Source organism: Lactuca virosa, chromosome 9 (genome assembly GCF_052849685.1).
Source record: "Lactuca virosa cultivar CGN04683 chromosome 9, Lactuca_virosa_CGN04683_v6, whole genome shotgun sequence".
NCBI lineage: Eukaryota > Viridiplantae > Streptophyta > Magnoliopsida > Asterales > Asteraceae > Lactuca > Lactuca virosa.
The window spans coordinates 146,061,954-146,084,320 of record NC_136434.1 but is presented as its reverse complement, the minus strand read 5'-3'; the positions used below and the strand labels follow the sequence as shown (position 1 = coordinate 146,084,320).

The following is a 22,367-nucleotide window of genomic DNA, read 5'->3' as shown; positions in this document are numbered from 1 at the left end:
TAATTACATGTTTGGTTCATTAAATTTTTTTTGGAAGAACATTATTTTAATGTTTGAATCCTTACATTTTCTTTTCTTCTTTTTTCATTAATGTTATCTACAATGTATAAAAATAAAAATGTACTAAGAGTTGAATGATCAAATATATCAGAGGGAACTAAAGACGAGTATGATAATCAATATGACGTGGGGTCCAATTTCAATATAATAAAAAAGAAACACATAAAATTGAAAATATATTTTAATTATAAATCATCTTTATTAGTTTGTGTTTTTTTGTCACATTATTAAAAATACATGTATATCATAGTCCATATTTTAATTGTGACTTTCATTTAGATGAGGGGATAGACGACTTGGCTACAATATCAAAAACCATCTAACAAAAAACACAAATAACAAGAGCTTAAGCTTAAAGAATGGAGTATTTTATAACAAAATAATACAATAGATGTATATCTACAACAACCTATAAGTATATACATAAATATAGGAATAGGCATAAGTATATACGTAGACATAGACATAGACATAAACATATGCGTCGACATAAACATAGGATATACATAAACATAAGAATGGGAATATACATACGCATAGACATAGGCTTAGGCATCATAGGGATAGACATATACATAATTACATATGCATATACATAGGCTTAGGAACAAACATGGGCACATGAATAGACGTAATCATAATCATAATCATAATCATAATCATAATCATAAGCATAAGCATAAGGCATACGCATAGACATAGACATAAGCTGATAAACATGAGCATGCGTGTAGACAGACACATCCGTAGGAATATGGATAGATGTGGGTGAAGATACCATTTATGTAGTGATTGAACTTCATATGTATTTATAATGATATGTTATTGATTTTATGTTTTCGTATGTTTAACCTAAAGATCACTTAGTCATTATTTGTAGATTTATTATGTGAAATGACCCTGAAAGTGTAAACAAAACTAATAAAGACGATTCTCTTGAAATTTGAAACTTAATGTTGTGATGGATACGTGATTTGGTGTGTATGCCCGTCCATATCCTAGGGCTCTTCAACTGTGTTGATCACGGATGCAAAATACACATTCGATCAAGAAACAAAAAACACTATGAAGATATAAAAAAGAACACTTCTTGCTTCTCGCTGTTTTCGCGAAGAAACAACCATTTTACAATATTAAGAACAAAATTGAAAATCAAAATAAAGAAATAATAATAATAATAATAAGATTATAGAACTAAATATATCTTCATTTTATTCTATTTTTTCTTTTTTGCAAAATTTTCAACTAATATATAAAAGATTAGAAGAAGATTATTCCACATTGCTTCATCATACTTGCAAACCATCGAATCCACATTGCTTGGAAATAAGAGATTGTTTACTTGGGCTTATGACTATTGAACAATCTATGGATACCTGCAATATGAACAAAAAAACATCTTATTATTATTTATTTATTTACTTTAGAAGATGCTTATCTATAACTAATAAAAAAAATCTTTGAAATTATTTTTTACAACTTCAAGAATTATCATAATATAAGTAACAATTACAAATGTAAGTAAAAACTATATTAAAAAGGATAAGTATGATTTTTTTTTTCATATATATTCTCTTAAATAATAAGTTTTCCATGGAGATGAATATGAATATCAAAAATTAATTACTGAAAAAGCAAAAAGGAAACAATAACTCTAATAAATAATAACTAAACAATGTCCATGCATTTACTCTCTGATTCAAACCAAGAAAATCATTCAAGATGGGAGCAGGAGCACGATAGCACCACATGCAACCCCAAAAACCCGCGTAAATTAGCAAAAAAGGCATGTGGAGGTTTGACTAAAATACTAGTAAAACAAAACGCAAGCAACAATGCGCCATTGACACAATGCCCTAATTCTAGAAGGAAGATAAAGGGTAATGCTAACCTGCACACTGGGCGAAGTAATCCCAATGACCCGGATCTTAGCACTTACATCACCCATGATCCGAAGCTCCACCCGATCATTAACCGAAGCATCTGTCACCAATTCAGCAGCATCCGTCTGCAACAGACTCACCCGATCCACCGACACAGTCGTCTGTACGTTCTTCACACTGTGAGCCGCCTGGTAAAACCCGGGTACTGTGCCCCGACCCAACGGGACTCCACGGTACATGATATTGAATGTGGAATCGCGGTACTTGATCCCGGCTATGTTGTCGTTTTTGGCGGTGAAAAGCATGCGTATGACGAGGGATAGAGAGGCGGAGCTGGGGGAATCGACGGCGGTGGTGAGGGAATTGGTGGCGGCGAAGTTTATGTATTGAACGGTGACTTGTTGGAGATCGAATTGGGGCTTTTTGGGTTTGATTGCGAGGACGATGACGAGGATAATGGCGAGGGAGAGGAGAGCGAGGAAGGAGAAGAGGAGGCCTAGGCAGCAGCAACAGCCTTTGATTGAGGCAGTGGAGGATGAGGAAGATCTGGGATAGTAGCGGGAGGTCATGGTAGTCCGGTCTCCGGCGAAGGGGTTGTCAAGGAGGGTGTAAAGGTAAGCTATGAAGGAAGGACCCACACCTTTTCTTTTGACTTTATGAGAAAATAAAAGGGGAATAAGTGGAGTGAGAGTGAGGATATATTGACTTTGCTTTTCAAAATAAAAATTTGAATTTACTAACCTTATTAATTAAAAACAAACATATCATGAGTATTATTTTTTCAAAAATATTATAAGTTGAATTTCAATGATTGCAATCATACAAGTTAAGTTAAGTACGGTGAAATTTTTTGGTAGATAAATATACAAGTTCAATATAACGAACGCGTGTTGCGGTGGCAGCGATATATTTGACGAATGATGAGTTGCATCTATAAAATACATACGTAGTATTTATCAAACATGTAACAATTATACGAAAAGTTACATAGAACAAGTTTACAAAAGAAATCCTAAAATCAGAGAAAAAACAAAATGAGCAAACAAAATGGCGCCACATACACGAAGGTGTGGACACATATAACTAAATTTTGCCACATATATTACGTCACAAAAGCAAGGAACAAAAATGACAACAAGCAAAACGTCAGGACTAAAGTGGACAAAAAGAAGTGTGTCGACACTTCAGTTAGTATATAGTATAATAACTCCACCGTCAATGAAAATGAATTGTATGTGACCCAACTCATACGTATGAAATGTACATAAAAGTAAACACGTAAACATAGATAAAATTTATCTGGTAACATAAAGAAACTCGAATTTATACCGACATATACATAGAAATAAGTAATTAAGATTTTTTAATTTTTTTAACAGTTGAATAAAAAAATTTTAAGTTAATGAATGGAAATTTAAATTATTTAAAACGTATTATATGTGATCCGACTTATACATAGGAAGAGTACACAAAATTACGTCGAAATGTAGACAAACTTCAATTCATACCGATACGTATATAAAAAAGTCAGTTTTAAAAAAAAATTAACGATCCAAAATTCTAAATTTACGTTGAAAGGGTAACCACCTAGAATTTATACCGACACATACATAAAAAAAGTAAGCATGTAATATCTTTTTTTAAGTTAACAAAATTTATTAAGTTCAAAGTCGAGAGGGTCACAATGACATTTTACAAAGTTGAGAGTGGTAACTGTAAGAAAATCAGATTATATATACTACGGGGTAAACACAAATATTTAGAAAACGAAGACGTGAAAGATATATTTTAAAATGTTCAAAGTTGAGAGATAAAAATGACATTTTATAAAGCATAAGGTAAAAGTAACATTTTAAAAAAATTCAAAGTTGAAGAGTTAAAAGTGACATTTTATAAACTATAGGATGGAAAATATAATTATTAAAAAAAAAAGATGCAAAACATCATACAAACATCCGTAGTTAATATTACTACGATCTTTAAAAATAAGGATTTTTTAAAATATATTATATTTTAGATGTAATGTACTACACATGTTAATATTTTGAAATTTCAAAATTAAGTTGTTTTTTCCGAAATTGTCTTTCTGTTTAAGATGATGTCTTTTTTATAATATTTTCCATAGCTTTTCTCTTAGAAAATAGTCGTGTTATGTTTACTTAAAGAACATTTTATTTGCTTTTTTGTACTAAACATCGTTGCTTAAAAACTATCGGACTTTATTTAAAAATACTCTTATTTTAATGCTATTTGATATGCAAAACATTGAGTTGCTTATTTACCTTTGGTAGTTAGGTACATTTGAACTTTTTAATATTTCATATGGTTCATAATCATTTATGACATTAACCATCTTTATATAAACACTTAATCATAATAAAATCATGGTATACATGTATTTGGATCGATTGTAATTTTCTTGAATTATAACTAATGGTATATTAATCTTAGATCATTTTAAAAAATTCTTAAAATATAACTAATGTTATATCGACCATAAGAAGCTACGATAACGCAACTGAATCTCAATGAAAATCCTCACATCAAAGTGATTGTGGAAAGGAATCGAACATTTCAGTTAGTTGGAGTAAGGATAACCCAACTCGAAGACTCTTGGGCGCCCTAATGGGAGGTGAAGCTAACTTCTTAACTTATAATAGTCTTCATATTTTGTTAATATTTTATGAACTATGTAGGATCCTAAGAAGGAATGCAAATACTTTTGTTGCCTTGATACCGAACTTCCACATGGGCATTAGTTGGATGTTATGAAAAGACAATGATAAATGAAGAAATGTATTTAATGCTTGAAGTTGTGGAAAAGGATATGGATTCATACAAAGATAAGATTGACAGTTTGGAGAAAGAAATTGTTTCATACAAAAGTTGTAGAAAAGGATATGTTTGTACACAGACGAAGACTTTCGTCTGGTCTTGAACTTCAAAACATGATAATAGATTTAGAAGGCATTAAGTCCAAAATAATTAGTGTTATATGGACTGTATGTGGATGTGTGATCGTAACAATTTACTTTTACTTGTTTGTGTAACCGGTTCATGTAATAATGACATTTGATCTTAATGTAACATGTTAATTTGGCATATTTAGATTCAGGGCGTCTCTGAGGCGTGTGCGAGGTGGACGAGTGCACAGGACTCACGTCATGAGGGGGGTTAACTTATATATATATATATATATATATATATATATATATATATATATATATATATATATATATATATATATATATATATATATATATATTAGCATGCGTGCGTGGATCTTACTGGGGTCTTTTCTCTCGTTGGTTTGGGGAGCGGGGTTTCACAGCTGGGCATGCCGCTTTGAAAGTCGCTGCGTGCAAAGTGGTAAAGCACGAGAATGCATGTATAGAAAATCAACATGTGTTTGTTCCTTTTGCATTCGATACATTTGGTTTTCTCGCACCAGAGGCGGTGGAGCTCTTCAATAGAGTCCAACGGGTCATGCATTCTAATGTCATATCTCCTAGATCCACAAATGTTGTTTTCAAAAGAATTGGTTTTGCTATCCAGAAAGGGCTAGCGGCGCAGCTTGTTGCCCGTTTGCCTTCAATCGATATGTATTGAACTATAATTACATTTGCAATATATATATATATATATATATATATATATATATATATATATATTTCATTTGTTTTTATTCTTTATCCTTCTTATAACACATATCGACTTGTCATAGTATTATGCTTATATATAAAAAAAATTATATTTAGGAGCCCATTTTTATTTTTTGCATCGGACCTTGAAATTCAACGAGAAGCCTCGGTCTAGATTAGTTTTAATACGAATAGAAATGCCAAAACATAACCAGAAGTTTGAAAGTTGTGCACATCATAGGAGATCCATTACATAAATTATAAAACGTTAGAATTTTGAAAAATATAGCATACATACGTCACAAAACATTATTGAGATTTAACTTGGTTATCGTTTTAAACTTAATTATTTCTCATTGTAATTGCCTCAACTTCCAAGATGTTGGGGCAAGATGATAAAAGGATGTGTCCTTGAAAGTTAGAACTTGTGAATTCTTCCATCAACCACATCAGCTCGTGGATTTTCCACTACTTGTAGTCGTAGATTAGCCAATTCTTCAGCATTGGCTACCACATCATCCTTTGAATTTCTATCACATTAGACTCTTTTTATACTTTTCCACTTCTAACATTTTCACTTCCAGGTTGTCTTCTTTTTCCTCTTTATCTTGGTTTATATGCATGCAACTAAAACATATAAGTACTTGTTGATTTTTTTACTTTATTTTTTTAAAATAAACACTAAACTTAGTTATGGTTGTTCACTCTTTGCATAAAACCGAATTGTCCAATTGGACAATTTGGATCGGACTATTTGGTTCGGATATTCGGATTTTTTTATTGGTTTTCAGCAAAACCGAATTATTATTTTGAATTTCGGATTGGTTTTGGTTTATAAACTAAGGACCGAATAGTCCAAAAAAACCGAATAACAACTTATTATCTATTTTCATATGTATCTTTAACTGTTTATAAATTTACTAAATTATTATTTTTAGTTATTAGAAATTTTCATCCAATATAATACTTTAAAATTACTTCTTATCAAAAAAAAATTGTCAATGAGATATTAATTATAATATATTTTCTTAGTATTTGTTTATAAATTATAATTTATAAAAAAAAAATAGTTTTTTTTATAGATTTTGCTAATATTCAAGTTATATATATTTCAAAATGTTTTGCCTCTTGAAAACCGAATTGTAAAAACCGATCCAACCGAATAGTAATTTAGTTGGATCGGATCAGATTTAAATTTAGTTTAGACTATTCAGATCAATATTTTGAAAACCAAAATCTATTCGGATTCACTTGATTGGATCGGATCAAACTGATCCATCCAAACGAACACCCCTAAACTTAGTACATATTACTTGGAGGATCCTTCCTCTTAGAATTGGTTTCCTTATCACGTATCTCTTTGCACAAGTTATGTTTTATTGGTGTCCCAACCTTACTATTGTAAATTTTCCACCCATCCCTAACCCTTACTGTCATATGTCCTTCTCTTGGTTGTGGTCCTATCAAGGAGTCTCTTTTCCTTGGCAATGGAGGTATGTAAGTTAGGCCACATTGAACTTCCATTTATTGATCGTATGTTGTACTTATTAAGTATTTTTAAACATCTCCCTTCAAAAATACGGTGAAATGTATAACTCCACATCATTGTTGAGGCATGATAAGGATGTAATGGCATGTGTGCAAGGATCCACTTCAAGTTAAACTTCTTCCCTTTGCCGTCATGCGTAACCTTAATTGATCTTTTTGGGTTCTCTAAGTTTTCTTTATGGTAATGTTTTGCAAGCCAACAAAATGTAACCATTATAGGTAAAATGTTTAGAACAATTGTGTTTATTAGTTAGTGTCTTAACTTGAAAGCTTTTCTCAATGCTCATCTAGGAAGCAAACAACCTAAAAAGACAAGTTAGTTCACTCTTTTGAGTGGCTTTCTGCTCCTATATCTAACATGTGTTTAGTCTTATGCCTCAGATCATATCTATTTGCGGTTGAAAGTTTGTAAGAATATGTTTAAGTTCCTTTCGATCATCAAATCTCATGCCAACAATCGGAATCATATCCTTCCAATTTTATGTAGGATAATGTTTTGGTACTTTGTCTACTTTGTCCTCAAAGTCTATGTCTATCACAAGTTCATTCAAGAAAGCGTATGAGTGCTCAACATTACCTATAAACTCATCTTCAGGTTCAAGATCGATTGAAACATTATCATCTAATACCATTCATCATGAGTGTCATCCTCATGTTGTACTTGACTTGAGGACTATCATGTACTTGACTTTCATGTTGATCTACCCCCGTTCTCAATCACATGCTCTATGAACTCCCTATAAGAATCTTTGTACTTCAAGAGTCTAAGACCATTACAATTTTGGTGTGTTTGGAGTACATTAATACATGTTGCGGATTATAGAATTAACTGTTTCATGAAGAAAAACAAGAAAATAATTATGGTGCATATTGGTGAATCAGGAACACCAATGTTTGTGGAATTTTAAATTGTGCATGCATTGATTTTTATTGTTAAGATTAGTGTTTCAATTTTCAAACTTCTACAAACACTAAGACTATGTTTGGTGTACTAGCTGATAGCTGAAAAACTAACTGAAAAATACAAAATGACTTAAATGGACATTTAAAAGAATGTGTTTCTATAATTAATTAAGAGTTATTTTTGAAAATTTTAAAAAAAACTAATCTAAATAGCTTTTTAAAAAACTAACTTATAAGCTACTTTTTGGTTTGTCAAACATGACAACTTAAAAAATATCAAAAAATAAGCTAGCTTATTAGCTAGCACGCGCCAAACACAACCTAAAGCATAATACCTTAACCGATGTCATCTACAAAGTTTCATGAACTATTTCGTTTACCTCTCTGATCACTGTTGTAGAACAGTTTGGAAACATGTAGAACTTCAACAGTCTCAGTATTACGAACTTATATGATGTGTAAAATTCCATGTCATTATTTTTATTCGGCATAATTAATTTTTAAAAAATATTCATGCCACGTCATGTTGAAACCAACACAAACCGGTAAAACAGAAAGAAAAAAAACACCTACGTGAGACAAGAAAAAATGAGAGACCAAAATGGAACAAAAAAAGTACTTTCACGAACTATTTCGTTTTTTCTCTTAAAAGTAACAGATGCAATTATTATATTTTAGGTATATTTTCTTAATCTGAATTCATCTACAATACCATATAATTTGTGTCCAAGTCTATAATATCTTTAATGCGCCCTTAAATACCACCAAATCATTCAATTTCAACAAAACTCCAAAAAGAAAAGAAAAAAAGTACACATGCCCACACTCATAACATTAATAAAATAACAAAATCAATTCCACGACCTTAATAATTATATTTAATCTTTATTTTCCGGTGGGCTCGGATCGCCTGCATCAGGCTTCACATTATCATCAACATCCAACACGTCATCCATCATGTCATCTTCACCAACATTAATATCTTCCACGTCATCCTCATCCTCGTTGGCATCGCCACCTGGGATCTTACGTGTCTTGGGCCCATGTTCAAGTCTATGTGTCTCAAGCTCTTTGTCCATTGTTTCTTGTAAGTTTAATGTATCATTGTTGTTTCCTCCATTTCTTGGTTTTCTCCCGTTTTGCCACCTGTCAAGCTCTTTTTCCACATTGGCAACGTACTTTTCAACAATTTGGTTTTGGTATTGAGATAATTCCTCTCTCCTCATAGCCTTCCATTCTTGAAATGCCTATCAAAGAAACATAAAATTAATCTGAGAATATACAAATAAAGGAAAATTTGTAGGAAACTGTGATAAGAGCATTGTACTTTATTTGTTAGTTGTCACATATTATTGTATGAATCCTAGTACCTAAAGTAAATTACATTTTTGGTCCTTGAGTATAAATGATTTTTTCAATTTTGGTCCCTTATTAAAGGTTAGTGTGACATTTTTGGTCCCTGTTCCAAGTAATATGACTATTTTTGGGACCAAAATTACAAAAATCAGCTATACTCAAGGACCAAAAATATAAAAATATAGCAAGAAGCTCACCTGCTCTTTCTTTTCCTCAAGTAAAGTTGAATCTTGATCAAGCGGTTTTGCAAATGAATAATAAATAGCAGGCTCTGTTTTGGTCCTGAAAAAAATAAAATCCAGCAAAAAAATATAAAATGAGCTGTTTTTATAACACAATATTTATATATTTAACCTAGAAATTCTGCAGCCAGGAATCTTCGAGCCATCCACTTGAGAAGAAACTTATCTTTGTCTCAATAAAATTGTGAATATGGATACTTTTTTTGGACCAAAATTAGAAATAACCTGTAATAAAAAAATTAACCAAAGTTAGAATCTTTTTAATTTAGTAAACTTATATGGAGTTTTAACAAAAAAAAACATTAAAATCGTATACATTATACAAACCTTAAAAAATTGCCAAGTTTTTTTTGATGCTCACTCCACCGAAGAAACAGCAGTTCCAATTTCTTCTCCTCTGCCTTTGCAGCAACTCTTGCTCTAAGAGTCTGTAAAAAAAGAATTAAATACATGAAATAACAACATACTTTGATTTTTTTTGTTTATTATTTTATTTTATTTTCATTTCTTTTTATTACAACATTGTACTTTGAAAAATCTACTTATTATAAGTTTATAACTTTATAACATTGTGCTTTCAATGCTTTCTTTATTAAGACATTGTAGTTTGGAAACTCTATCCAATTTATAGCAGTGAAAATTGAATTATTGTTATAAATGAGTAGATTTTTCAAAATACATTACTTAAATACGAAGAAATATACGTAAGATTCCATTCTAAACAAATAAAAAGAATTATGTTGCTATTTATTGCATAAAGACAAAAGAACCTACCAAGTCTCTTCGCCTTTTCTCTGCAATTTGCTCACGTTCTTGTTGCCTTAATCTTTCACTTTCTTCACGTGCTCTTTGCTCGGCCTATGTCAAGTGATCAAAATTACAATATAGTCCCCAGCCCTCGAGGCTAAAGGTAGGGAAGATAGAGAGAAACGGGAAGGACAAATATGTAAATAAACTCACTCTTTTCAAAGAATCAGATCTCCTCATAAACGCCTCTGATCCAGACAGTTTCACGTCTTCTTTCCTAAATTTCTGAAAATCAACAAGTAAAAACCATAAATTTAATCATGCGATAGAAACAAGATTCAAGAAAGACAAAGACAATAAATATTTACCTCCAAAGTTCCAAGGAGTTGTCCCAACATTCTTCTATTCCTATTAACCAAGCTAGGGTCCTCATCTTTTGGTAACACTCTAGGAACATTCTCAAATGGAGGAACTTCAGAATCCTAATCAAATCAGAACAGAATAAGCATACATCAAAGTATCAAACAATTGTCACTTAGACTCTAAATGACTAAATCCACAATAAATATTTCAAAATGTACAACCTTGAATGCTCTATTAGTGCCATCCCTCCTAGCCCAGTTTGATGTCTTCCTATTGTTCTGGTTCTCAGCATTACCTCCCCATGGAGTTGCTTCTTTGTTGCTATCGTCACCCTTTGAAGCATCCACAGCATCCTCAATGATCTCCCCTTCTTCAATCTTCACAATCCAGAAGAGTTTCACATAAAAATTAGAAAGTAGAAATCAAAACTATTAACGACTAGATATTCGTGTTTTACGTTTCGCGTACCTTCACAACAGTGGAAGAAAGTCGCCTCTTTGGGGCGGGTTGATCTTCTGAATCGTTCCTATCCGCCTATACGAAATAAACAGTTAATAGATAAGCAAACAAGCAGTAGACGATTGATAGAGTGTGAAATGGATGAGATGATTACAGGTCTAACAAAACCACGCTGACGAGCTGGACCACCGGCGGCGAAATTACGTGGACCAGAAGCAGTCATACCTCCACGGCGGATACCTCTAGGATCACGAAGCCGCTCTGTAATCTTTACACGGAGCAATCTATCAAACATATGGTGTGCATACATAAAGAAATTAACAAACTCGCCTAGGATCTTTATACATACCTCCCATTGTTGACGGTGGAGTTCTTCGATCTCCTTTCGAAGCTCTTGTTCAGTCTTCTCGACTTGGGTGGTTCCCATCTGTGGACGTCTCTCTGTGATCTTCTTCCTCCAAGAAACCCTTGTTTCAGCGGAGCTGTACCTCTTCGCAAAACCCCTATTTTCGTTGGATGCGTTTATTCAGAATATGTTCACCCAAATTGTATTTTTCACCCCCAACAAAACATTAATTAAGTTTTGTACCCCAAAACTTTTGTAGCGTTGCAAAAAACCGAAAATTTTATCCAAACCAAAATAATAATAATAATAATAAATCAACCTTTTGTTTTGAAAAACCTACCGTAAGATTCCTATTAAATAAAATCTTTGAAGATATTTAGATCTAATTTATTTAATCGATCGAGTAGTTTTTTGTAGAATAACATTTTTGGAGTTTGAGACGATTAGAATTAACTTTTTGATTTTCGTAAGTAACTTTATATTAGGCTAAACTGCCGCTATTTTGCTACGCGTATTGTAACATTGGTTCATTGTGCTTTTTTAGTTTAGACCCTTACGGGTGGAAGGTTTTGTAGATTTGGTCCCTATGGGGCAAAATTGTCAACTTCGGATAAGTTGGAGTACGATGGGCGTACCCATGCGTTGGTCGCATAGCTACGTTCGGCATACGTGGAGTATGCTTAGCGTACGTGAGCAGATTAGAAACCCCACTTTAGGGGCTTATACCCTATATAAACCATAAGATAGCCTCTTTTTGTCTTGTTTAACTAACCTTCATACCCTTGAAAACCCTAATTCGCTCCTTAGCCTTTGTGTGTTGCTTTTGAGCTCTTGAGAAATTTTTGGTGGGTGTTGTGCATCTTGAGGTGGTAGAAGAAGAAGCTTGAAGACTCATTCTTTGGAGGAGGGCCTTGAGATCCAGCTTTAGCACCTTCATTTCGTGGCTTTTGAGGTATAAAGTTCAAAGCTTGGCATCTCATTTCATAGTTCTACTCTTTAGCTTGTTTATGGTCATTTTGGTCCATTTGGTTGGTGATTGTGAGTTAAGGTCATTTTTTGAGCTTATCCTTGTAGATCTGGACACATTAAGGGCTTCTTGAGCATAAAGGTGCAAACTTTGTGGTGGTATTGGTCTCACACATGTGTTAAGTCATTTATTAAACTCTTTTGAGCTCTAAAGCCCCATTAAGTCATGCATGCACATAAAGTTGGTAATTTTACGTGATAAACCACCTTAAGGAAGTCAGATATGGGTTTGGCTTGAAGTATTAATCGATTAAGAGCTAAAATGGGAAGTTAGCCAAGTTAATGGAGTACGTTGAGCGTACAAGCTGAGTACGCCCCGCGTACTCAGCAAAGTGGGCTTCGGTCGTTTGGGCTCTCGGTTTTGGGCCATGTTGGTCTTTGGTTGTCTTGGGCCTTGTTGGGCCATTTGAATTCTATTATTAGGCTGTTGAGATTTTATTGGACTTTCTTGGGTGAAGGCCCAATTTGGAAAATTGGGCCATATTTGGGCTTTGGGTGATTATTTTAGATTTTGGGCTTTTGGACAATTGATTTGGGCCTTGGCCTTGGGCCAAGTTCGGAAAAGGGTAAAATGGTCTTTTACCCTAATTTAGACTCTTAGTGTGAGTCGGGATCCAATTATTGATTAGATGTTATTTTGTGAATAATAGCGCAGGGATTTTAGCGGATCTACAGTCAAAGATTTATCTATGGGTTTCAGCTGTCTAAAGTGAGTCTCCTCATTATACTATGGGTCGAAGGCACCAATGTCGGCTCATTGGCTTATTTATTATAAGAAGACCAAGGGGTGACCCTTGGTATTATATGTAAGACTCGGAGGTGGCTCCTAGCAAATTTGTATGCAAGACCAAGGTTCGGACCCTGGCAGTTAAGTAGATTGTTAGTTGTAGATTATATGTTTGTTGTCTTTGTGATGTTTGCATGGAAGACCAGGAGGTGGCTATTGGCACTTGTCTGTAAGACCCAGGGTACTGGCCCCCAGCTTGGCAAGGAAAGATCATGATATGACTCATGGCATAATGACAAGACTATAGCCGGCATATAGCATTCTCTATTGTATGTATGATATGAGGTATTTTGGGGAACTCACTAAGCTTTGCGCTTACATTTTATTGTTTATGGTTTCAGGTACTTCCGATTCGAATGCGAGGGGCCCGACTTGATCGCAGCGCATACATCCATGTTTTTCCGCAACTTTGTGATTTGGGAATTGTACTCATATAACTGTTTTATTATAAAATACTTCTAAATGTTTGAGTAAAAGATAAACGAGTGTTTTGATTATATTAATAATGAAATTTTTACCTTGAAATTTTAGGTGTTACACGTATGATGAGTTGGCACAAGAAGTCACACGTGACTTTCTTTCGATTACCACCCCCATGCAGCGTAAGTATGAATAATCATGGTTGTTGCTACGATGCAATACAAATGAGAGAGATTGTGACCGTCAAATTTGACCGTTTGAAACAATTTTTTTAAAAAAAAAACCTTCTAAATTAAATGTATAAATACCAATAAAACTTCCACACTATAACACACCATACTTTCATTTCTTTCTCTCTATACTATAATCCTAAAAATGGGTCAAAATCCAAACACCCCACACACACCCACTTCACACATCGACACATTCACACTCAACACAACACCTCGCTAATATCCAAATTTTGAATCATCACCGAGAGGTTTCATGAATATAATTCTCCCAACAAACTCACCAATTCCACAATCACCCATTTTCCAACAACCATACCAACAAAACTACTTCTAACAACCAAACATTTTCCAAACACCAAACCAATTTCAACAATTCCAACAATCATAATTTCAACAACTTCAAACTCAACCTTCTCAACCCCAATATCCTCACGACGATGTCGAAATGGTGTTGGAAACACAACCACAATCATCAAGAAGGCAACGAAGGGACAAATGATCAAGGGTGTAATGATTTCAACCTTTAAGCACCGCTTTTCAAGAATACAAAACCATCAATGGTGGTAAACCACTTGCTCATCAAAAACTTGGCATGTTATGCTAGCCGATCCAAAATGGGTCCTTGTTCCAAGCGTGATTAGTCACTCGCAAAGACAATCCACCAGTTCCACCAAACGAGCAAGAACTTCGGAACCGGAAGCGGGTTTTGGAATTGACCTCAATGAAGATGATGATGATGATAACGACGCATCGGAAGAGATCACCCTTCGACGCCTAATGGAAGGGACAAGATGAAACATGTCACATCTTCATCAAGAAAAGACAAAGGAAAAAAAAAGACGTTGAACCGAAACCAAATTTCATTCAAATGCGTTCAAAAAAACTTGATGATCATCTTGAGTTTCTTAAAAAAAAATAAAAAATTAGAGTACAAAATCGTAATCAACGACTTGAAAACGATAAACACGCCGCCTCATCCGGATCTTCCACTCGATCAATTCGAACTTTTCAACAAGCTCCAACACAAGATGAAAGACAAGTATAAGGATTTATAAATTTTAGGTTTTAATGTAATTTTTAATTTAAGCGTAATATTATTTTTAATTTTATGTTTTTTTTTAAGTTTTTTTAGTATAATTTTTATTTCATTTTTAGTAATCTTTTAAAAATCTTGTATTTTTATTGAATTTGAGTATTTAAAAAATTAAAAATAAAAATATTTAATTATGTGTAGTGATGGTATTTCCTAAATAGAGTAAGTATTAGTAAGAATATAATGAAACTGACGCTAAGATGATACACTTTTTAAGTAGGAATGTTGTAAACCACTTTTACTTTTTATAGTCTTAGTGTTTAATATTTTGAGTATTAGGATTCCAAAATTTATGTTTGTAGAATATTTTTTTTAGAACGGCTCGTTAGTATTTGTTTGACACAGAACCCAAGACCTCCTTGTTAGTAATTCCTTGTTAGACGCTTTTATGGTATCGTATGTTTGGATATATTGTCTAAGATACTATTTTTGGGTGTCAAAAGGAACGAATGTTGCTTCTGATGTTGATCCGTGTTTACGTTAATTTTGTAATATTTAGCATAAAATACATCGAAAGGAAGTCATGTATTTGGAACATGCCGTGTCTGTATCAAACATAAAAAAACCCGACATCGTGTCTTTTTGTGTTCATGTTCAAAATACGACACGAAATTGACATGATATTAACATGTGTTTGTCGTATTTTGTATGATTAATTATTAACTGAAAAACTAAAGGTTTGTTTTATTTTATAATTTTCATTCTTTGTCGTGTTAATCGTTTTATCGTGTTTTAATTGGGTTGTTTTCGTGTTAGTAAAACAAAACATGACCTTGTGTTATGTCATGTCCTTGTTTTATAAAAATACATCATGTTGTGTCAGCTAAAAACACAAAATGACTACCCAATTTGTCGTCCATATTGTTCATTCTACTTGAAGTGTTGGAGGCTTCACGTTGTTGTATTGATAGCAAAGAACCCAATCCGATTCTTCGAAGTGCATACAATAATCTCTCTCTTTTGTTAAATTTTGAATATTCATAAGGGTTTCTGATTTGTTGCTTCTTATTTAAAATTAAAGGATTTGTTGGTTTAAAGATCATTTAAGTGGAATTGATTTGTGGGGTTCTAAAAGTTGTTTTTGTGTGTGTTGCTCCTTTTAACCAAAAACTTTGTTAGTTTACTCCATTGGTGTCATTACATGTATTGAAGTTACACTTGCACAAAGAATAAGGCAAACTTTCCCGAACAAAGTGGTTATAAGGGAAAATGGAGACATGAGAGTACTTGTCGGGCAAATTAAATATCGGCTTCATCGTTGGATAAAGCCTTTATGCCTAATGTAAATGCATATACATATCTTGTTGCATGTTATGGACATGAAGGAGATATCGAGGGTTATTGAAGGTTTATTATATGTTGTTGAGTTATATTAGATATTTAGATTTATAGCTTTTGACCTTGGTATGAATTTTTCTTTTTTTTTTAAGATGTTTTGTTAGTATTTATTATTAGGTCTAAATAGAAAGGTAAATCATAATTCTTCTTATTGAGCACTTTTATTTGGCAACCTTATGAAACAACACGTTTATATTCAAAACTAAATTTATTTAGATACTCTAAATCATTCAAAGGTTACCAAAAAGCCTCAGAGATAACATCACAAACCAAGATATGTTATCAACTCAATTCTTTATAGAAGACTCATTTTTTATGAAAAACATGTAACATGGATATAATTTTTCAGATTATATATATCATGAATATCTAATACAATGATGTAGTTAGATATGGTATTCAAACCAACTACATAATGGTCTATCGAGTAAGGCATCGACCTAAGTCTTAGGGGTTTACAACTAGTAGTTGGCCAGAAGAGAATATGTGGCGTATCTTAGCATATTGTCCAAAAGACAAATGATTAGTAGATTAAGTGATTAACTATATTCTATAATTATATTCGACTCTAACACAAATGATAAGTAGATAAACTATATTCGAGTCTATACACGAATGATAAGTATCTTGTGTGTAAATACTTCAATGCTTTAGTTATATTTAACTCAAATACAAATAAAACCTCTACATCGATTATAATTTGTCATCTAAACTAACATGCTAAAAAGCTAGATAAATGGATTAAGATCATTAAATAAAAACATACTTTCAAAAACCATTCCATCCAAATCACTTGGTCAATTTTGACAAGTCTGACGTTTTTGCAAAATCAACTCATGATTCAAGAGGAACCCTAAAACTCATACTCTTTTGACTAAAAACCAAACATTTAAAGAGAAAAAACAATCAAGAAACAAGCATACAAGTAAATTTCTTGCTTTTTTTTCCCTTAAAAATGACTAATAAACCATAACAAAGCTACTATGTTGAATTGAAAAATAAAAGAAAAAACAAACTAAAACCCACATTTCTTTTCACCTACTCCCCTCATCAACCCTTTAAAAATGAAGAAAAACACAGTTCTAATCTTTTAAGCATTTTGTAATATCCGGATCTTGACACCCTAATAAAAACAAGACCTTTCACTCCATCGGGTAACTAAACGGGTCCCACAAGCTCACGAATCCACCTTCGAGTCAGCTGAAATATCACCATTTTTCCCCATTTGTATGACTGGCATCAAACACTTGGGCTGTGTTCCTTTGAAAAAATTTGAAGCAGTTCTTTTCTTCACATACTACAAACATAAAACCATCAATGAAAAATCAAATATCAAAAAGTGATATAATTATTTAAATGAAAAATAATAAAAAAGGTTTGTACTTACCTTACTTACATCCCTGTAAAAAGAGTTAATCTCCTCTTCTGTAAGACCTCCCTCCTCAGTAGTTTCCTCCCACCCCAATGACTTCAAAAATCTTGCCTCTTCTTCCTCAGAGTACAAAATTACATCATTGCCCAAATTGCTCTTTCCATTACTAGTTGACCGGTCAACCGTATCACCCACACCACCCTTGGGTGCACCATCGGTCTGACTCTGACCCGACCCTGTAACCGAGTTGGTTGCCATGGATTTTTTCCTCACAAGGTTAAAAAAGTCATTTCGACTCTGAGCCTGAGGGGAGGGTCTCTTTTCAAGATTGACTGAACTACTACCCGTGTTTCTCAATGGGATATTAGATGTTACAGCCGAGGGTACAGCAAGAGGGCTATTTGGTAATTTACCACCACTTGTTGGGCTTAAGGTCTCCTTTGAAATTGTACCATTTCTTTCACGAGATGGTTTAAGGACATGAAGTTTTCCCACAGTTGGTGATACCTTGCTGACATCAGATTTTGCAGATAAAGGTCGAGGGGAGGGTTGACCTTGACCAACTTTTAGCTTTGACTTTTCAGAAGAGGTCATTGCCTAAAAAAGTTCCCAAAGATTTTAGAATCAAATCCAATGCTTACATTAATTATGTAACAAGTTTTGTTGTAAAAATAAAGACATGTACTACCATACAAGAAAATATGTTTTTTATTTCTATGGTACTATGGTACAAGTTGTACTATAATAAAATTTGGAACATATGCTTTAAAAAGTTGTACTAAATGAACATGTATTTGTCCTTGTATGTTATAGAAATAATGATGTATGGTATAATGTTTGACTATTATGCTTTAAAGGCTTGAATCACCCAAATTGAGATGTATTATTATTATTATTTGGATAAGCCATGTCATTGTCAAAACTCAAATGTAACATGACATTGTTTCTTTTTTACTTAATGGGCTTAATGATAACACAACTTAATATGGTAAACTATATATAGGTGTTTCTTTGTAAGTTAATGCAGAAAGAACAACTTAAAATAGAAAGTTAGGAAAAAAAAAGCCCTTTCCCCTAAAGTCTTAACCTTTTACCAAAAAAAAAAATAATGTTACAATGCTAAAAGAATGGGCCATAAATAGTGGCAACATAAGCAATATAAAAGGTAACAATAATTTTAAAAACCAACAAGAAAGGAAAATAACACTTACCAAGGTTTTAGGCATGGAAGGAGTCACGGGAATCAATTGCCTTGATTGCTTGACTGCAAGCTCTTCAAGTCTTTGAGTTCCAACAGATAACTACATACAACAAACAACTAAATATAAACATGTGACCAAGTAATGAAGATGAAAAGGGCATTCATGTCTTTTCCACATACCAAACATAGTTCCAAGACAAAAAATTTACAATTTTTGTCCCATTCAAATCAATACAACATATTATGTCATGTCATGTCAAACACAATATAACCTATTCTGTCATGTCATGTGTTTTCAAACACAGTATAACTTATCCTGTCATGTCATGTGTTTTCAAACACAGTATAACTTATCCTGTCATGTCATGTCAAACACAGTATAACCTAGTATAACCTATTCTGTCATGTCATGTCAAACACGGTACCTGAGGAGCAGTATGAGCTCGAGGAGGACCTTGCGCCAAAGTCTCAGCCATATTCCGGCTAGTAGCCACCACCGGAGTAGGTTGAACCATCACAGGCACCTCAGCCAAGGCGGAGGTCCACCCATCACCGCCAATCACCGCCACATTACCAACCGGTAAGCTCTGAATGGCAGTGGTCAACCCCGGAGAAGGCACTCTCCCAATCTCAGAATCAGCTTGTTTTTCTTCCACCCCAAGATATGGAAAGTCTCTCTCAAATAACACCTTCCCATTATTATGACCATTTCTTTCACCTACAACTTTCCTAGGCCATGACTCATTTTTCTTAGCAGAAAGACTGGAATGTGAACGTCTTAATCCATCTTTCTCAAATCTACTTGGCAGAATATTAGCCAATGGATCAGAATAATCTTTGTCCCAATCACGATCACGATGATTTCTCCCAAAATTACTGTAAGAACGCCTAAAATATGAAGAAGTTGTTCGATCAGAAACAGATGTGCGACCTAAATCGTTATTTCTCAGAGATTTTGATACACGTTGATCATCTACAACACATTAAAAAGTCTATCGATGAGTAAATTAACTTAAGAAAACATGAAAAATAACATCGACATTGTGGGAGAAAACATACCAGAATGCAACGAAGACGATGTGCTTAAGCTTCCATTGTTCTTTAACCATTCGGGTACGAATGTTGGCTCAGTTTTTTCCATTATTAGTACTGAACATCATAAGAAGAGAATAAAAAAGACCAAATGGACATCGAAGTACAACACCATCACTATCGAAGAAAAGAACTAGAAAGACGCCATTTTTCGAGATTGAACAAAACTTAGAAGACCCTCATCTTATAACTAAGTTGAATCACCACCTTCAGAGAAAACAAACCAGTCTTATACCATCAAAGAAACGCAATTTAGAACGCCTATGAATGAATGATACTTCAATCCCATTACATAATCAAACCCTAGAGCTTAAAACATCACAACACGCAAAAGAAAATATAAACCTAGGGTTTGTTCGTTTAATATATAGTAATGAAACAAACGTGAATAAACAAGAAATGGGTATTCCAAATTCTTGAATTACCCCCACGAAATTAAGATTAGACTAAGTTGGATTAAACGAAAACCCAAAAAAACCCTAATTCGGCCTCTGTTTTTTCGGATGTTTCAGTTCTACGATTGTATTATATGGAAATTTGGTTTTTGAATCACAAGAAAGAAACTTTGAAACGGTTGTAAACGAAGAGAATTGAGTGTGCAGAAAGAAAGACCGCTGTGATTACGCCGTGTGGGGGAAGAAGAGATTTATGTTACTGTGTGAGAGAAGGGGGAGAGGGGAAGGAGAAGAAGAAAAGGATTGCGGAAGTTTTTGGTGGGGGTCTCTTTGGTGTGGGGGGTGGGGTTTGTTTTTGTGATGATGAAAATTTTTAAAAAAATAAATTTGTTACAAGTTCTTAACCCTTATTTCTAGCAATTATCATGCCTACTTTTAAACAAACTTTGAAAAGATTATCTATCTACTAAAAAAGGATTTTTTGTGTATATCATATGTAACTTAAATTTGATAAAAACAACTATGAATATATTGATATATGTGGTATGTATAAAAGCTGAACATATTTTTATTTTTACTATGTTCTAATATAATCTTAAATTACACTAACAGACCTTCAACTACGAGAATGAGACGGTTTGGTTTAGTTTTTTTCTCGGTTAATGGTTAATATTGATCAATCATAATTGTTAAAAATGAGATAAAAAAATATTTTGCTATAAAAACTTACAAACATAAAGTATATTGTTATAAAAAAAAAAGTGAACGATTCAGTGTTTATAACCTTATTAATATGATAGAAAATTAGGTATCTCACTTAATTCCAAATAATTATCCTTTAAATTTTCAACTCTAAATATAATTAAATATCATGATATTTAATATTATTTTATATTAAAAACATTTATTACTATTATTTGTTTGATTCGGTTTTTAGTGGTTTGGTTTTGGATGAAAAACCATAAACCGAACCATATGTATTTGGTTAATCAAAAACAGAAATAGTATCATCGTTTTTAGTAATGGTTCAGTTAAAATAGTTCATTTATTTCGGTTAATTAGGTTTTGATTTGGTTTTTCGGTTAATATACACACCCTTACCTTCAACCTTCTATGCCTAAAGAACATAACTTCCAGTTTTTATTGTCAGATTATAAACCATTTGATTAAAAGTTAAACAAATATCTATAAAAATAAATATGAGTTACCTTTAATAGTTCATTTATTTTGACTTTCCCAAAACATCTAATAGAACATATATTCTTTTGAAGGTATCACAATAATATGAAAGTAGTCGAAGTATAACCACTAGATATTAATGTTGTTTGGTACAATCTTTTGAGTCTTATCACCACATTCATTATAACTTGCATAGATATAATTTTGATAGTTTGAGGCAAAACAAGATAGATAAAGATCTACTAGCAATTATAATGGGTATTGATTGCAATTGTGAACAAATACAAATACGTGTTTATAAAGATTTGGCATTTTTTTGTGTATAAATAAATGAGCCCAAGTGATTTCATCATTGTTTTCCCTTACCTTTTTTCTTATATTGTAGAGCTCAAATACTCTTTTAGTAATACCCTTATATATTTCTTTTGTTTCAATTGATGTTTTGTCTATTTATGTTACTATGTAATCCAATTCTAATGTTTTAATGAAGAGTTTAAGACTAAAAACTTTATTACTCAATGTATATGGTTTCAAATGGAAAGGGAAAGCTTTCTCAAAACCAAATTATTCATTTCTAGTGGATATATTCTTTCTTCCATGATTTGGTTGAGGGATTAATTTCTTATTTCAAGAAAGGTTCCTTTTGAATTTATTCATATGTTAGAACTTTATTAACAAATGTT

At 32.9% G+C, this 22,367-nt stretch overlaps 3 protein-coding genes across 3 annotated transcripts; all 3 read right to left on the bottom strand.

Moving 5' to 3' along the window:
* Positions 1-1,196: 1,196 nt before the first annotated feature.
* Positions 1,197-2,608, bottom strand: LOC145138364 (uncharacterized). Its single transcript, XM_079072461.1, has 2 exons — positions 1,952-2,608; positions 1,197-1,436 (listed from the first exon to the last, which is right to left on the bottom strand). The coding sequence occupies exons 1-2, from the start codon at positions 2,510-2,512 to the stop codon at positions 1,350-1,352; spliced, it is 648 nt and encodes a 215-aa protein (XP_078928587.1). The 5' UTR covers positions 2,513-2,608; the 3' UTR covers positions 1,197-1,349.
* Positions 2,609-8,773: 6,165 nt separating this feature from the next.
* Positions 8,774-11,730, bottom strand: LOC145138046 (protein-protein interaction regulator family protein). Its single transcript, XM_079072189.1, has 10 exons — positions 11,552-11,730; positions 11,357-11,470; positions 11,212-11,277; positions 10,965-11,120; positions 10,749-10,862; positions 10,594-10,665; positions 10,408-10,491; positions 9,961-10,061; positions 9,589-9,673; positions 8,774-9,282 (listed from the first exon to the last, which is right to left on the bottom strand). The coding sequence occupies exons 1-10, from the start codon at positions 11,627-11,629 to the stop codon at positions 8,914-8,916; spliced, it is 1,239 nt and encodes a 412-aa protein (XP_078928315.1). The 5' UTR covers positions 11,630-11,730; the 3' UTR covers positions 8,774-8,913.
* Positions 11,731-17,365: 5,635 nt separating this feature from the next.
* Positions 17,366-20,852, bottom strand: LOC145138022 (uncharacterized). Its single transcript, XM_079072164.1, has 5 exons — positions 20,078-20,852; positions 19,444-19,991; positions 19,029-19,118; positions 17,833-18,414; positions 17,366-17,742 (listed from the first exon to the last, which is right to left on the bottom strand). Exons 1-5 carry the CDS (start codon positions 20,157-20,159, stop codon positions 17,623-17,625), a joined length of 1,422 nt encoding a protein of 473 aa, XP_078928290.1. The 5' UTR covers positions 20,160-20,852; the 3' UTR covers positions 17,366-17,622.
* Between the last annotated feature and the right edge of the window lie 1,515 nt (positions 20,853-22,367).